This window comes from Corvus kubaryi, unplaced genomic scaffold (assembly GCF_017639235.1).
Source record: "Corvus kubaryi isolate FWS band 111438036 unplaced genomic scaffold, C.kubaryi_AGA036_p1.0 37265, whole genome shotgun sequence".
In the NCBI taxonomy this organism is placed as follows: Eukaryota; Metazoa; Chordata; class Aves; order Passeriformes; family Corvidae; genus Corvus; species Corvus kubaryi.
This window is the reverse complement of record NW_024581080.1, coordinates 2,800,524-2,817,014: the sequence shown is the minus strand read 5'-3', so window position 1 is coordinate 2,817,014 and position 16,491 is coordinate 2,800,524. Positions and strand designations below refer to the sequence as shown.

General features: G+C 59.9%; 2 protein-coding genes across 6 annotated transcripts; one reads left to right on the top strand and one right to left on the bottom strand.

Moving 5' to 3' along the window:
- Nucleotides 1-471: 471 nt before the first annotated feature.
- EIF4EBP1 (eukaryotic translation initiation factor 4E binding protein 1) lies at nt 472-5,108 on the bottom strand. 2 transcript variants are annotated; one of them, XM_042024888.1, is made up of 3 exons: nt 4,889-5,108; nt 1,972-2,142; nt 472-825 (listed from the first exon to the last, which is right to left on the bottom strand). In XM_042024888.1, exons 1-3 carry the CDS (start codon nt 5,034-5,036, stop codon nt 794-796), a joined length of 351 nt encoding a protein of 116 aa, XP_041880822.1. In that variant the 5' UTR covers nt 5,037-5,108; the 3' UTR covers nt 472-793. The 2 variants fall into 2 exon arrangements, with proteins under 2 accessions (XP_041880822.1, XP_041880821.1); XM_042024887.1 differs by having other exon boundaries at nt 472-828; nt 4,889-5,106.
- Nucleotides 5,109-12,757: 7,649 nt separating this feature from the next.
- Nucleotides 12,758-16,149, top strand: ADRB3 (adrenoceptor beta 3). Of its 4 annotated transcripts, none has more exons than XR_006015515.1 (3): nt 12,758-14,085; nt 14,987-15,170; nt 15,393-16,149. XR_006015515.1 is itself a non-coding variant. In XM_042024885.1 (2 exons), exon 1 carries the CDS (start codon nt 12,823-12,825, stop codon nt 14,083-14,085), a length of 1,263 nt encoding a protein of 420 aa, XP_041880819.1. In that variant the 5' UTR covers nt 12,758-12,822; the 3' UTR covers nt 14,987-16,149. The 4 variants fall into 4 exon arrangements, 2 of the variants coding, with proteins under 2 accessions (XP_041880819.1, XP_041880818.1); XR_006015514.1 differs by having other exon boundaries at nt 12,759-14,081; XM_042024885.1 differs by having other exon boundaries at nt 14,987-16,149.
- The last annotated feature ends 342 nt before the right edge of the window (nt 16,150-16,491 follow it).

Below are 16,491 nucleotides of genomic sequence, written 5' to 3'. Positions count from 1 at the left end.
TCCCCAAAGCTTTTCTCCCTGCCCACCACATGATGGAAAAGAGAAGTGAGGGTAAAGCAGCATGGAAATTTCAGCAAGGATCACAAACTCAGGCAAACACATGCCAGGAAGAAGGAATTGCAGCAGAGAAGCTGGAGGCTCCTTCCTTTCCCCAGCTCAGAGTCAGGGACCCTCCAAGTGCCTCCAGCTGAACTGATCCCAAATATTCCCACCTGCAGCCTGAGCCCGGCCCCCTGCCAGGCAGGCAAGAGAACGCACCTTGTGACAGAGCCTTCTGGAAACACTCAGGGGACAGTTTCTGTCACAGATCTGGCAGACCAAAACTTGCCCCAGGGACCAGGTGGGACACAGGGGTGTTCAGCCCAGCCCCAGCAGCACAGGGGGTACCTGAGGGTGAGGCACAGAAGCACCTGACCCATTTTAATGCCTCAGGTCAGCAGCTTCTTGATGGAATAAGGGACAGAAGCCACATTTATTGCATTCATCTCCACACGAGGAGACTCCACATGATTTTTTATTTCTCCCTTATATTGCATTTCTGTAACTGTTACAGTATTAAAATGATTAACAAAAGCATAAAACTGGAACCAAAACCAAGGGGTGAGAGTGTCTCCTCCAGCATTCCGAGACCCGGCCCCTGGAACAGGACACGCTCTGCTCTCCCGAGGGAATCATCTGCCTTTCCCAGGAGCAGGAAGGCACTCAAGGCATGGGCTGCTGTAAGCCTGGCTGGTGGGAATCCTCAAGACAACTCCTGGTGCTTCACTGGATCAGCACTCTCCGGGCAGGTGCGTTAGATGTCCATGTCGAACTGCTCTTCCTCACCTGCTGGGAGGGACAAAAGCACAGGTGAGTCCTCAGAGTTCCACATTAAATACCAAAGATTTTAGTGAAGGAGCGACTGGCAGCTGGCTGTGCTTCAGAAATGGGGTCGTTTGGGCTTAAAATCGGCATTCAGGCATCAGGGTTGGTGTGAAAATCATCTTGTGAAGCTCTGGTAAAGGTGTCAGCTCTGGGGGATCCACCAGAGCAGAGGGAGAGAAAATGCCCTTTAAATAATTTATTGTTAACCTGTATTTCCTCATAACAAGGAATGTAGAGAACCACCATGAGGACAGTCGCTGGGACAACCCAGACAGGCACATTTCACACTCATCATCCCAAGAGCTGCTCCCACAGCCAGACAGGAACCAGCGAGGGCAGCCAGGAGCTGTTCCTGAGGACAGGGATTCTCTGGGAGCCACAACCCAGCACCCAGCCTGCATGTCAGGGTGCCAGGGAGCCCAGTGAGCCACTTCAGGTCACAACAGTGTGTCAGGCACAAGGCAATCCTGACTCTAGAAAGATTTTACTTGGAGTGAGCACAGAATAAGAGCCTTCAGATCTTTATTTTTAGAGAGAAGATAAATACTTGCACTTGGTGGGTTCTGGTTGCTTCAAGAAATAACCTCAAATAACTTTAAAACAATTCTTCAAGGGCAACATTGGCTTGTGTTGCTGCAGCAGGGCCTCAGTGAAGTGTCCCTGTCACAAAATGGGGTCAGAAACAGGCAGGAGGAATTTACAACTCAGGCTGATATTAAAAACTCAAGTAAATCCTGCTCTGAATTGTAACCTGAAACTCCAAGCAGCTGCAGCACTGCCCAGCACAGGGAGAGGCAGCAGCAGCTGCCCCTCTGCTCTCCACAGGGCTCCTAAGCCAACAGCAGCTTCCCAAATGCTGAATTAATGGGAATTATATCAAATTACACCTAATAACTGCAAAAGTCACATTGCTGGGGCCCACAGCAGGATCAAACAACTACGAGAACCTTGTTACCCTGTGACACCGAGCCCACTCTGACTTTCCAAGAAGTCATTGGAGAATTGACCACAGTTCACGGGAATCTCCTGGCTCCACTCCAGCTCTGGAATTTCTAGGAACCAGCAGCGCACCTCACGGGTTGTTGGGGTTTTGCTGCCTGCGCTTACCTGCGCTCACTTTCTCCTCACAGTTTTGGACATGGTGGTTTTCAAGCTTCAACTCCTCCACGTTCGGGCTGGTAACGCCTGGAATGTCCGGAAGGTCGGAGGGGGGTGTTTTGGCAACCGGAGAATTGCGGCATTCCATCAAGAACTTACGGTCATAAATAATCCTGGTACCTGGGGGGGGACAGGAACATGGTCAGGTGTCCCTGCCCAGGGCAGGGTGGGGAACTGGATGATCTTTAAGGTCCCTTGCAATCCAAACCACTCAGGGATTCTCGGGTATCTAAGCGATAGCTGTGATGTAGTGCTTCACTGCTCAGTCTGCATCACCTCACCCCAAAGCCAGGTACATTGTCACCATTTCTGCCACTAAAGGTGAGGCATCAGGTACCCAAACGCTGCCAGCTGCTGCCCAGAGCAACACAGGACTCCAAACCCCAGGCAGGGGCTGGAAGCAGCAGATCCAGCCCCTTCCACCTTGCTCAAGGTCACACCAGCCCACAAAGCAAACAGAAAACGGAATTTATTTTCCACTCACGACCAGAACCCACATCCCACCTGAACCTGCAGGTGAATACACACCAGGGGACAGGACGTGGCAGGGCCGTGTCCCTCTGAGCGCTGCCCAGCGGGAATTCCTGCACGGACATGTCCCTTGGCAGAGCAGCAGCTACACACACCTTGCTCAAGGCTTACACAGATTGCTAATGCTCCAAGGGTTAACCAGGAACCACCCAGCTCCAGCCTACCACATCGAGCCTCTGGGCATGGATTTCTAGGAACACCACGGAACACCCTGTTCCTTATAAAGGAATTTCATGGAAAAAGCTCAAAAACCACAGGCAGAAAAGGGATCCCTCCAAACAGCCCACAGCCTTAACCCAGGAAGTGCTGGAAAACAGCGTTTGCTTCCCAAAACAGTGTTTGCACACCCCTCTGGATCAGGTAGGTCCTGCTCTGCTCCTGTTCCAGCCAGAGGGAAAGGAACTTGTCCTTGTGCCCTCCCCAAAAGCGTTAACTAAAGTACACACATGTGGGCAAACAGCTCCCGTCACCATCTGTCCTGGAACAATCAACTCCCTTTGGTTTGAACACTATAAATATAAAATAAATACATAAAACAACATGTCCGGGTGTTGTGTTCCAACCAAGTTCTGCCAGAGAGTTCTCAAAACACTGAAAAACTTTTCACTGATGATTCTGAACTTGACTTGTTTCAGGAGGAGGATCCAACCCAACAGTCAGCTGGCTGGGAGAGGGGTGTTAAATTCCTGGGAAGCTCAGGGAGCAGGACTAGGACAGGGATTCCTGGAACTGCGGCTCATGTACCAGCACCGGGAGCACGGAGCTTCCACGTTCCTCCAACAGCCTCATGCCCAGAGCTCCCGAAAGCAAAGGGCCTGTGGACAGCTGGAGCAGGACACCCTGGGCAGGACACCCAGCCTGGGCTGCCCCAGGCACAAAGAGGCTCCTTCACACGCCCAAAGCCACGTTCCCAGCAGCTCCCCGGTGCTGCCAGGGAGGCCAGGGTGTATTTAGCAGGAAAACCCACCCACCACGGGATGCTCGGCTCCCTGAGAGCACCACAAGGCAGACACGCAGCCCTGCGTGTCTGTCCTCCAGCAGCTCCGAATCCTCCCTCCCTCCAGCAGCGGGGTGATGCCGCAGCAGGGCCGGGCAGCACACGCTGTCCCCAAACGGGCCGGGACAGCCCCGAGCGCTGCCAGGTGGGCACACCCCGGCCACAAACACGGTCCAGCCTCTCCTCTCGCTGCCGACACTCGGCAAGTCCTCGGGGAACAAGAGCTGACAGCCCCGGAGGGCTCATTACTGCGCGCCGCTAATTGCTCATTTCTGCTGTGTTACCCACTCTGGGGAAGTCTCCCACACCCCAACACAATCCCTGCAGCGATCTCCTGCTTTCAGAGGGAACACATGGCCAAAACAACCCCAAACCTCAGCTTTTCTGCACACACAAACCCCGGTGAGTCAGTCAGCAGTGTCACTTCCCCTTCTCTCCGAATTTTAACCCCTGGAATCCTGTGGTAGATCCGAGGGACCAACAAAACCTCCATCCCCTCCCACAGTTTGTTCTTTTGGCTGAACTTCAGGCACGGCTTCATCATTCCTGCTGCTCACATCCACCTGGGCAGGGAGGCAGTGACCTGCATTCTACAGGGTGTGGAAAAAAAATCACCCCAAGCCCCGGCTCAGGGGCACCAGAGGCAGCTGGAATTCCCCACACTGACCCTGTGCCAGCCCCACACTGACCCTGTGCCAGGTGCCATCACCTGGAACCGCGGCCACTTCTCTCGGGGCCAAACTGCCAAAATTAAACACCCAAGGAGGAGACAGGGACACAAAACCTCTCTGATGGAGGAGCCCTTAGCATAATCGGTTTGTTACTCTTACTTGAGGATGAAATCCCCACAGATTCCTCTCCCGGCAGCTTCCTGAGGCTGCACAGGACGTCGCAGCAGACAAAGAGGGAACAAGCCCACGGCCTGTTTGCAGCAGCGGAGCGCTGTGCCTCCAGAATTTGGAGCAATTTGGGATTAGAAATAAAGAAAAAGGCCCCAGGGTTTGCTGACTGCCAAAGAAAACAGCAAATATTAGAGATCAGAATTAATCAGTAACCACGGGGAGGCCGAGGCTGTTCCCTGCGAGGCTCCCGAGGCGCTGCCGTGTTTCCCCAGCACGGACACCTGGGCAGGTGCTGTCCTGCTGCCCCAGCCCCCCCAAACCTCCGCTGCGTCCCGGGATAAAGCGGGGACTCCCCGTTCTCCTGCCGGGACAGAAGGGGAGCGCTCCCCCCTCCGCTCCAACCGAGCCCCCTCCCCAGGTGAGACCTCCCCGCTCTCCCCCCACAAGGGCCCGCCCAGTTCCCCCTCGCAGGGACCCCGCCCGGCCCGGCGCTCACCGCCCGGCGTGGTCCCGAACACGGTGCCCCCCGGCGTGGTGCTGTAGTCGCCGGGCGGCAGCGGGGCCCCGTCGGGCAGGGCGAGGCATTTGCCGGGGCCCGGGATGTCGCGACTGGGCGTCTGCCCCTGGCAGCAGCGGCCCGACATGACGGGAGCGGGACCGGGAGCGGGACCGGCGCTGCCGCCGCCCGCCCGCCGCTTCCGGGCAGCGCCACGCCCCTTCCGGCGGGCGGGCCCGGGAGGGGGCGGGGCCACGCAGTGACGGGGGCGGGGCGGGCCCGGAGGGGCGGGGCTATGCAAAGCAGGCGGGGCGGGGTTTCACGTTAAATGGGCGGGGCCTGGGCGGGGCCTGGGCGGGACCCCCGAAGGGACCCCGGGTCCCCTTTTTGTGCTCCGTTGCCCCCGGGGCACCCTCGGGCCGTGCCCCCCATTCCAGGGTCGCGCTTCCCGTGCCGCGGGCCCTTCGCCACGCGGGGAGCCCACAGAGCCCTCGGGGGTGCTGGCAGCGCTGCCCCTTCGTGCCCTCCCCTGCCCACGCGGGGTGGCCGCCCTGGGAGGTCCGGGTGGTCCCCGTGGGAACGCTGCGGGGACAGATGTCCGCCCGGCTGGGTGGCAGACCCCCATCCCAAATGGCTTTGCCTCCCCCGAGGAGCCGGGAACAAATGCGGGAGGAGCCGGGGGGCCACACACGGGTCCGGCATCCCCCACGCCGTGTGCCCGGGGATGCTCCGGTGGGGCTGCCGGGCCTGGAGCTGTGGAAAAATAGGGTTTGTCTCAATACCTTATAAAAGAAAAGTTTTAAAGAGAGGCTGAATTGTGGTGGGAGGGGCGCAGGGTCGGCTGGGCGGGACCCCTGGGCTGGGCATGGGGGAGGCTGGGGAACCCAGGGATGAAACCCGGGCATGAAACCCCTCAGAGCATCCTTGGGACCACCCTGCTCACGAGTACCCTCTAGAAGAAGCCCTTCATCCCTTCCCTGGTCCCCCCAGCCGTGGCCACAGGGCTCTGCTGACCCTCACCGGACACCGGTCCGGTGCTGACATCTGCTGACGGCCGGGATGCCGGGAGCCAGGCTGGATTCCAGCACGGATGACGGCACAGACACCAGCAGATGCCAGCAGCATTTCGGCAGCGCTCCGCCTGTGTTGCAGCACGGCGGGGTCACCGAGGCTGTGGCAGTGCCTGTCCCTGGGCCGGGGCCTGAGGCTGCTCTCCTGCTCCGGGCGGTGGTGGGACACAGCCAGCCCCGTCCTGCCCAAACCAACAGCCCGGCTCCGACAGATGGAGCTCAGCAGCCACGCACTGCTCCGAACCGTGGCCAGGGCCAGCCTCATCCCTGCGGAGCCACGGTCCCGCTCCGGGGTGCTGGGGGTCCCCAGGGCATCTCTGAGCATTTCCTATGGGGCAGCATTTCGGTGTCCAGGGCAGTGGTCTCCTGCCAGGTTGGGGTATGGACAGGGCTGTTTCTGCCCCCCAGGGTCCTGTGGGACTCCAGGCACGCTGTGGTACCCCTCGGGAGCCCAGGCAGGCTGTGGTGCCTGGCAGGCAGCCCTCGCCCTGTGCCAGCTGCTGAATCGATTACTGGGCACTGGGGCAGGAAAACAACATTTCCGGCATGAAATGACATCAGCAGTGACCCCCAACCCAGCGAGGCAGCCGCTGCCATTTCCTCCTCCTCCTTCTGCTGGAGAATGGACCGTTATGGGGTCAAGGACTGGGGGAAGGTCAGGGTTTAAGGGCACATCCTGGCTGGGGCAGAGCAGGGCCGGCCCTACCACGGTGTCACCATCGCAGTGCCTGCTGGAGTTCGGTGCTCCCGGCAGCACACAGGGAACAGGATTCTCCTGCCCAGCTCCAACTGCCCGGGAGCTGCTGCAGGCAGGGAAGAGGCGTTGGGTGTTCTCCTGCTACCAGCACCCTCCGATTACAGCATGTTCCTCTCCAGGGCATTTTATCTGCCCATTCCATGGGCAGCTCCCAGGGCTGGATAGCCCTTCGTCATCTTCATGTGACACGAGGTTATCGCATTATTGCCTTCTAAATCGGGAGCAGAAGTGCCTCTCCGAGGTGTCCGTCTCTCCACCAGCACTGTCTTTGCTTCTGACCTGCTTTGAATCACTGGTAGCTGAGCCGGGGTGGCTTTTGGTGAAGGACTCACTGCCCTGGCAGGGTCCTGGGGAAGAAAACGTGTTTTATAAGTCATGAAATGCCCCTGTCCCTGGTGTGAGAGCAGCCCCGGGGGATGGCAGCAGGGGCAGCTCCTGCCTGGCCCTGCCATCACCGGCCCCACCAATCCCGACTGGGCTGTGATTACAGGAGGGTTTGCTGAGACAGGAAAAAGGTAACCCGAGGGAAGGATAAACTCCTGCATGGTGGGCAGTGGGGGGCTGGCAGCTTTCATCTTGCCCCATCCATCACCTCCTGTCCGTGTGGCTCCCGCGTGGGAAGGCTCATCCCCAGCCCTCTCTGCACCCCACCCCTCCCATGGAGGCCTGGGGACCCCACTCCAGCCCCATGAAGGACGGGATGATGATGGACCCCATCCCAGTGAGGATGTCCCGGTGCCGCGGCATTTCCACCCCATCCATCTGTGTTTACATTCCCCTCCGATCGCGGCGGGCGATAAGGACAAACCCGGACAAAGCCACATCCCCGCTGCCCGCCCAAGGGCTGTTTGTGCAGATAAAAGTTGCCCCATAAACAAGCCCATCCTGCCTTTGGGAAGGCCATCTCCGCTGGCCCCAGCCCTCGGCAGGAAACCCTGACTGGGACGCCCCTGGCATTGCCGGGGGTGCTCAGCACCCCAAAACGCAACCCTGGGATGTGCTCTTTGGGTCCTGCTCTTGACACCTGCTAGCAACAGCCTCTGTGGCATGGGATTCACCGTGGCACCCATACCCAGAGCCGGAGGGGGAGTGTTTGACTTCCTCCTCCTCTTCCTCTTTCTCCTCCTCCTCGTTGTTGTTGGTTTTCCTCCCTGCAAACATTGGGCTGGAAGCAAACACAGCTTGGTGTCAGCCCCAGGAGGGGCCCAGGGATGGGTGCTGTTGGGCAGTGGGGGCACAGCCGGGAGCTTTGGCAGAGGGTGCCCGGGCATGCAGGGGGCAGAGGAGGGGCAGGGGGAGGCAGCGGGCGGCCCGGTGTCCGTGGTGGGGGGGCTGGCAGGGGGCTCCACGCGGGGCTGCTGGCACTCACTCCCTCATCCCTGCCAGCTTCCCCAAAGCAGCTTCTCTCCCCAAAGCAGGGCTGGACCCTCTCCCTCCCACCTCACTTTGGGGCAGAGCTGGGAATCCCACGGGCAGGGTGCTCCTCTCTCCCTCCGAAAGCCCTGCCTGAAAGCTCGGCTCTCCCTGAGGTCATTTCTGTTGTTGACGTTTTTTCTCGACACTTCCCACACTTTTTGTGAAATCTGGACCCGTGTTATTGCAAACTTCTCCCTCCTTCCCCCACCCCAGTTTGCTTTAGCAACAGCTGAAGGAAAACCAGAAACAATGGGAAAGGAGCTGTGAAAACATCTGTAAAACGTTTGTAGGTCGTGATGGCAGCATGAGGACTCTCCTTTCTCTGGGTACTTGCAGCTGGAGGGAGATGGGACCTGTCAGAAATGAAACCATGGTGCAAGGCGTGATAAAAATGTCAGAAATTGGGAATAACTGCCTGCAGGCACCGCCCTGCTGCTGCTGCTGCTGTAGGAGGCTTTCTTCTCAACAACACCGGAAAGAAAACAGCTTTACTATGATTTATTTTTTAATTTGAAAACATAATTGCGCAGGGATCTGGGGGGCAGGAGCAGGACCTGGGGTTGCCTTAGCGCAGCCTTTGTCACTGGCTGGTTTTCAGGATCTCGATGCCCCTTTCCCTCATTCTCTCACTGCTGCCGTGGCCTCGGGAAGAGTTGCAGCCCCGGGGTGACGAGTGGCTGTGCCTGGTCTCGGACTGCCTGCTCTGGGCACGGCAGGATGGCCCCGGAGCCAGATCCGTGCCTCCATCTCCTCTCCTCGGAAGCGATGCCGGTGGCCATAAGCTGCATTCTCCGTGGCGGGTTTCCCACCCCTCCAGCCCCCATCTGTTCACCCCAGGGTGCCCCAGGCGAGGACAGGGGTCCCACCAGCCCTGCCCGGCCTCTGAAGGACACCACGGCTCCTTCTGCCGAGCTGTGTGTCCGTAGGGCAAAACCCTGTGGGAACGGGCTGATAAACAGGGAGCAGAGTGACCTCAGGCCCGGCTGGGCCAGCTCCGACCTCCCGGGTGCCCGCGCTGCCTCTTTCATCACCACCGAGGCAGGAGCTCCCAGGAGCTTCGCCTGGAAAACAGGATGCGAGTGTTTGAGACGTGGGAGCTTGGAGCTCCTCAGGATCCAGGGCTCACCCCGGGCTGGGATGGCAGCGCCGGGGTGGCACAGGGATCTTCCCCTGGGTGATGGGGAAGCTGTCCTGGGACAGCAGCCGGCTCAGGGGAGCTACTGGACGTGCAACAGGGGGTAAAGCACCCCCGACGCACAGCACAGACCCTGCCTGAACCCCGTGAATGTGGATACACGCTGCCCGTGGGATATTTGCCATGGGATATTGAGCACGCCTTGGGTAACCCACACGCTAAAAACAGCAGCTTGTATTAGAGTCCGTGAAACAGCACGTTTTTAGTGCCTTTTATTATTCTGACACAGAGATTTTTCACTTCCTGCCCAAGCCCTGGCTGACAGTGCTGCAGCTCCCAGAGCTGTGCCCGCCTGTGCCGGGGGAGGAGGGTTTATATGGAGACCAGAGTTTATGTGGAGCTTCCTGCAGGCTTCCTGGGACAGGCAGTACCCAGGGGTTAAAGCTTCATCACAGCCTGTTTATGTGCTGATGAGGAAATGTGGTGACAGAGAATCCCAAACAACTTCAAAGCAAGATTTGTGGATCTGATATGGAAACTATTCTGAAAGTCCAGGGGAGTCTATCGCTTCTGTGGACACACAGCCAGAGCAGGACCCATTCCCAAAGCCCAGCCTGGCCCTGTGCCCATCCCAGCGAGTCCAGAGCTCCCTCCCTGGGGAGGGAATTTGGGGTAAAATGGTTCTCCTTGGGCATCTCCTTCTTAGGCAGAGGGAAGAGCATCCCATGGTCCTCATCCATGTCCCATGCTGTCCCCAGGTGTCCTCCCTTGCGATGGACAGGTGAAACCCCTTGAGGGCTCGTGGGCAGTTTTGGTACCATCACCTGCTGCACTGGGGCTGGTTTTGGACCCTCTGCTCGAAGCTGAAGCAGAGGGGAGAGGGGGACGCTGGTGTGGCCACGGGCAGTGACAGCACTGTGACTCCACCGTGTGATGGGTTTATCTCATGTCCTGTACCGGCGAGTATGTGGCCACGTGCCAGGGAGGGAGCGAGCTCCCAGCTATAAAAAGCTTTTGTTTTATCCATAGCTGCTACTTGAGCTCTCACCCCTCACTCTCTGTGACCAAGCAGAGCCCGTGTGCCCTCAGATGTGTCTGGGATCAGCTCAGGCATCTGTTTCCTCTCTCCGAACACATCTGTGGGCACCAGGAACTTCATGTGCTGCCCAGCAAGGAGGTGCCAGTTCCCATCTGCATCCCAGCTCTCCCCAAGTAGGGATCTCCCCTAATTCATCCCAATTCTCTATGTGTAAAGAAGTAGTTTTAAATACACGTTGTTTATTCTGTAGCAACAGCCAGAGGAGCTGCTCTGATCCATGGCATAAACATATTTTCCCAGAGTTTTCTAAGCAACACTTGACCCATTGGCTTCCTGTGGCGTTTTGCCAGGGCTGGCTCTGCCTCCCCCACTGCCAGTGGCTGTGCAGGTAGAGCTGGGCCAGCAGTCCTGGCCCGTGGCTGTGGTGGGAAAGGGAAGAGGATGCTTCCCCTGGTGGCAGCCCGGGGCTGGATGGTCTCCATCCCTGTGGGGGCTTGGATCAAGGCTCTGGAGCAGCAGGGATGGGGGTCAGGGCTGGATGAGACCCAGCATCTCTGCTTCAGCTTTTCTAGCTGTAAAACTGGGACAAAGATACGGAGCCACGTTACTTCCCCTGCGGTGATGAAAGGCCTGGGACCCTCCCTTCCTCTCCCCAGTCCTGTCTGCTCCCTGGGAATGGGGCAGGGCTTTGAGTCCTCCTGTCCGGGAGTGGTGCTGATTTGAGTTCCAGAGAGAAGACACCAGGATGGGGCTGGATGCCTGCTTGGCCCCTCGGGAGTGCCTGGCTGTCTGTCCTGCTGTGGGCAGTGTGCCTGTCCATGGCTCGGAATGCAGGAGGAGCTCCCTCCAGGGCCCAAAAAGGCCGTGAGGGACTGTCTGCAGGAAAACAGGCTGTAAAATGCCTAGGGAGGGTCTTGCAGCCCCTCTGGTGTCTGGGAGCCAGCACAGAGCCCAGCTCTGCAGGGCAGCTGGGGCTGCAAGGGAAGTGGAGGCAAGGATGGGAAGTGGAGGCAAGGATGGGAAGTGGAGGCAAGGATGGGAAGCAGAGGTGAGGATGGAAAGCGGAGGGAAGGACGGGAAGCCAGCAGCCCCTGGTCACTCAGGAGGGTAGGGGCAGAGCTGGGCATCCTGCCCCATGCCCGGCCTTTGGCGACTCCACACAGCCAAGCCCAAAGCCCTCATTATCCAGGGACCTCCCCTCAGATCTTTACTTTCAGACACAAATCCAGCTCCATGTGCCCTCTGGAGCTGGGGGTGCAGCCACACTGGACAGACGACAGCCTCCCTGCACACGCCGTGCCTGTGCCATGTGCCATTCCGGGGCCAGGACAAACTGCCCTGTGAACAGCAATTCCCTGCTTGGACCCAGCCAGCAGCAAATGCCGGGGCGGGGAGCTGAGTGAGATTGGATCAAGCCCTTGGCTGAGGGCTTACAAAATCCAAAACAGCCTTGTAAAGATCAAGCTCATAAAACCAGGACTCTGCTTTCATAGCTCATGAATGGGAAGAAATGCCAACCAGATCATTTTTACACATATTTTTTCCGTCTTTGTCAACATTCCCCCATTTGGCTGAAACTTCAAACTGCCACATTTGGAGACTGTCTGTCTTAGAAGTTCCAGTATTTGTATAAATAACTGATAGGGAAAGATGATCCACTCTGGAGTCTGCCCAGGGGCCCTGGGAACAGCGATGGGCTGTGGAGCCCTCCAGAGATTGGGTGGTTCCCCAGTGCCAAGGGAGAGGGGCAGGAAGTGCGGGTGGGGGTCTCCAAACACCAGCACCCACCCAAATTCAGGAGGGGGAGCAAGAAAGGTCTCCCCCATTCACTGGGAAGGAGGTTCAGGCAATAAATATGGAAGTGAAATGGTGACTGTGGCCCTGGGTGTCATCTTTGGAAGCGGGGTGTCGCCTTGCCAGCCCTGTGCTGATGTTGGGGCAGGGGGATGACAGGGGTGTCACTGTCCCCACCAGGGACAGTCTGTCCTGCCCAGGGAGAGTCTGAGCACAGCGAGGGGTGCACGGAGAGGGACACATGGGGACGGGCACGGTGAGGGTGGCACAAAGGAGTGAGGGTCCACAGGGAAGGACCAGGGGACAGTGCGGGAATGGTGTGCACGGCAGGGTGCAGGGTGCGTGGAGAACAGGGACAGGTGTGTGGGACTGGGGACACGGAGAGGGGCTGGAGGGCACAGTGAGGGGATGGAGAGCACGGAGAAGGGCGGGAGGGCACGGCGAGGGGCGCACGGCGAGGGGCGCACGGCGAGGGGCGCACGGCGAGGGGCTGAGGCGCCCGGCGGGGATGCCGAGGGGAGCGGGGCGGGCCGGAGCAGCGCGTCCGGGGGAGGAGGTGCCGCCGCCCGCTCCCCTTCCCTCGCCCTCCGGAGCGGGCAGCCCGGGGCCGCCCCGCGCCTTTAAAGGCTCCTCCTCCGGCGCGGAGGGGACCCGGCCCCGCCGGTCCGCCCCAAGGGCTGCGCCGGGAGCGCGGCGGGTAGCGCACGGCGGGCGCGGGGCGAGATGAGCCCCCTCCCCGCGGGCAACGGCAGCGCCTGGGGGGGCTCCGGGAACTGCAGCGGGGCCGGCAGCCTGGGCCGGCAGTGGCTGTTGGGGACCGCCATCAGCCTCACTGTCCTGGTCATCGTGGCCGGTAACTTGCTGGTGATCGTGGCCATCGCCAAGACGCCGCGGCTGCAGACCATGACCAACGTCTTCATCACCTCGCTGGCGTGCGCCGACCTCATCATGGGCTTGCTGGTGGTGCCACCAGGGGCCACCATCCTGCTGAGCGGCCACTGGCCCTACGGCACGATGGTGTGCGAGCTGTGGACCTCGCTGGACGTGCTGTGTGTCACGGCCAGCATCGAGACGCTGTGTGCCATCGCCGTGGATCGCTACCTCGCCATCACCTTCCCGCTGCAGTACGAGGCGCTGGTGACCAAGGGCCGGGCACGGGCTGTGGTGTGCCTGGTGTGGGCCATCTCTGCCTTCATCTCCTTCCTGCCCATCATGAACCACTGGTGGCGGGACGGGGCAGACGAGCAGGCGGCGCGCTGCTACGACGACCCGCGCTGCTGCGACTTTGTCACCAACATGACCTACGCCATCATCTCCTCCACCATCTCCTTCTACGTGCCCCTGCTCGTCATGATCTTCGTCTATGTCCGAGTCTTTGCCGTGGCTACGCGGCACGTCCAGCTCATCGGCAAGGACAAGGTGAGGTTCCTGCAGGAGCCCCCCAGCCCCACGTCCAGGAGCAGCCGGCGCAGGCGGCCCTCCCGTCTGCTGGCCATCAAGGAGCACAAGGCACTCAAGACCCTGGGCATCATCATGGGCATCTTCACCCTCTGCTGGCTGCCCTTCTTTGTGGCCAACATCATCAAGGTCTTCTGCCGGTCACTGGTGCCAGACCAGCTCTTTCTCTTCCTCAACTGGCTGGGCTACATCAACTCAGCCTTCAACCCCATCATCTACTGCCGCAGCCCCGACTTCAGGAACGCCTTCCGCAAGCTGCTGTGCTGCCCACGCCGTGCCGACCGCCGGCTCCACGCCGTCTCACAGGACCTGCAGCGCTGTCCCTGTGCCTTCAGCCCTCAGGGGGGCCCTGCAGAGGACAGCAAGGCGGCCCCCGGGCGCCCCGGGGAGGACGGCGAGGCTCGGGGCAGCGGCAGCGGAACAGAGGAGACTCCTCTGCCCCAGGGCAGTGGCCACCGGCAGCGGCCCCTGGGCGAGTCCCGGCTGCAGGGCGCGCAGCCCGCACTGTGCTCACAGCCTGATGAGTAGGTACCTGTAGGCATTTGCTCGGGAGGGGCTAGGGGGGTCCAGCCCTTTGGGGTGTGCCTGGGGGGGGGGGGGGGTGTCAGTGGTGGGACGGTGCTCCGACAGCGGAGTTCAGAGCTGGGGGAGCAGGCAGACTCCGAGGTGCATGGCAGAGGCTCTGGGGTGTGGAACTGGGAACCACCGCCCTCTTCCTTTATGTTCCCCTAAAACTCTGGCCCCTCCACTGGGCTGCAAAATTGGGGTCGCAACCAGTCCCACTCCAGCCCGCCAGGACCGGGTCTGCTGTTCCTGGGTAAAGGAAACACGGGTGGTGAAGCAAACCAGCTGAGCAGGAATGTGTCCCAAAGCCTGGGATTCCCCCTTCTCCTGCCGGTCCCACTTTGTGCTGCTAAAGAAGGAAAACGCGGGGACCCCCTCCGGAGCGAGGCACTGCGGCTGCCGTCACCAGTCCGGGCTCAGCAGGTTGCTTTGCCCTCCAGCGGTGTAAATCTGGGAAAGGAATTAATTTCATCCTGCTCCGTCCCGTGATGGGAAATGCGCTCCCGGAGCTAGCAGCCCACAGGGTGCAGGGGGCTGGCAGGGGTGGCAGGGGACGCCCATGCTGTGGCTCTGCCCTGCCGGCACCCTGACACCGATTTACACCTCCAAATTGTAGGGTGGGCTTTTTCCACACTGAGGTTTTTTTATTAGTATGACAAAATTGGAGTTACTCTGGTTACTGTGGGTTTTAACCGCGTTTCCCTCCTGACGGCTGAGGGGAGGAGAGGTTTCCTGCCAGACTGCGCGGGCAGCCAGATAGAGGTGCCAGAGGTATTCCCTGTGAAGGATTCACCCGTGCTGGGAACACGGGGCGGTGAATGGTGGGAGGATCTGGCCTCTCACCCCCTGTGCTCCCCTCTTTCAGGTTTGCTGGCGGAGAGACGCCCGCGGGTCCGTCCGACTGACTGGGAGCAGCCGAGAGCTGGGAGGAGAGTGTTTCCCGGCCGGGTCATCATCCCTCCGGCCTCTCCTCTGCCCGCGCTGGCCGCCGCCTTCCCCGGGGACCACAGCCCGTGGCCAGCCCCAGGCTGCTGCCCGGGTTCGGGCACGTGAGTCCGGTGTCAGCCCGGTTACAGCTGCCGACACCTCCCCGCTGCCCCGAGAGCTTTAACCCTCCTTGGGCTGCTGCCTCGGTGGCTCACTGGAGCTCCACACCTTGTGCATGGTGCTCCTGGATCCCTTCTGTGCCTGCCGGGGCGGTGGCTGCGGGTCCCTGTCCCCAGCTGAGCCTGCTGGGTGACACTGTGTCACCTCCCACCCTCTTCTTGCAGGGCCAGGGTTGGAGAAGCAGCACCAGGGGTGCCGGTGCTGGCAGGACCCTCCAGTGCACACACTGACCCAGAGAGGAGGAGGATCTCCCTTGGGAATGCTGGTGGTTTTGGGACAGCACCAGCTCCTTCGTGCCGTTGGTGCTGGAGACCTGGAGCTGGGGAAAAGCTCTGGAGCTGCTCGCCAAGGGGCAGCACAGCCTCAGGGATGTGCGGACAGGGAACAAACTCCCATCTGGGGTGTTCCTGGCTGGCAGTGGGATGTGGAGACCGCCAGCTCTGTTTTCTTGAAGGACGAAGGACCCTGTCGTCCCAGGCTTGGCCAGTTTTGGACCGTCTGTTGAGAAGGAGAGAAGAGCCTCCTGCACGCTCAAGCCCTTCCCAGGATTTCCATCCCTGCCCCAGCTGCTGCATTCCAGGGGTGGGTGCAATTCCAGGAGCTGCAGTGATGCCTTCAGCAAAGGAAAAGCTCAGAGGAATGAGGGGAGCTCCGAGCCTGGAGGACTTCCAAAGCCAGGGAATTACGGTCTTGTCAGGTCTCTGGCAGTTTCTCCCTCTCGTTTGGGACAGATGTCTGTGTCCGTGCCGCTCAGGGACGGGAGGTGGATTCTCATCTCACACATGTGCAGACGTGCTCTGCCCACACCGCGCTGCCACGCAGCACCTTTGGGCCTAAGTTGGTGTCAGTATGTGCAGTGACTGTACAGTTTTTGTCCTGGTTTTTGTCCCTCCTGCTGTGTGAAATAAACCTCCGAATCTCTGTGGTGCCTCCAAATCTGTCCCGAGCAGAGGGTGCTGCTCCATGTGCTGTTCCTGGGTGCCTGCCTGAGGTTCGGGGGGTCCATTCCCCCTCCCGGGGCTGTGGCTACTGGAGAAAAGCCGGGCGCTGGGTGTGCCTTGGTGCTAGCCCCTAAGGCCTGCCACATGTTCCCACACCCCAAAAGGGCAGGCTGAACTGTCAGAGGTGCCAAGTGCCACCTTCTGGTGCAGGGGAATCCCAGCTGCTGCACAGGAACAGGACCTGGGATGCTGCAGGGTCTGCCCTGCTGGGATCCTTCCTTAGTGTTTTGCTTTTAACACCCCGCAGTGATGAAATAACTAA

What these genes read in the sequence shown, in the direction of transcription:
- EIF4EBP1 (XM_042024887.1), bottom strand. Translation starts at nt 5,036, where the DNA reads ATGTCGGGCCGCTGCTGCCAGGGGCAGACGCCCAGTCGCGACATCCCG. An exon ending in GTTCGGGACCACGCCGGGCG is followed by an intron (nt 2,143 to 4,888) that starts GTGAGCGCCGGG and finishes GTCCCCCCCCAG; the next exon opens with GTACCAGGATTATTTATGAC. An exon ending in TGAGGAGAAAGTGAGCGCAG is followed by an intron (nt 829 to 1,971) that starts GTAAGCGCAGGC and finishes TGTCCCTCCCAG; the next exon opens with CAGGTGAGGAAGAGCAGTTC.
- ADRB3 (XM_042024884.1), top strand. Translation starts at nt 12,823, where the DNA reads ATGAGCCCCCTCCCCGCGGGCAACGGCAGCGCCTGGGGGGGCTCCGGG. An exon ending in CTGTGCTCACAGCCTGATGA is followed by an intron (nt 14,082 to 14,986) that starts GTAGGTACCTGT and finishes CCCCTCTTTCAG; the next exon opens with GTTTGCTGGCGGAGAGACGC.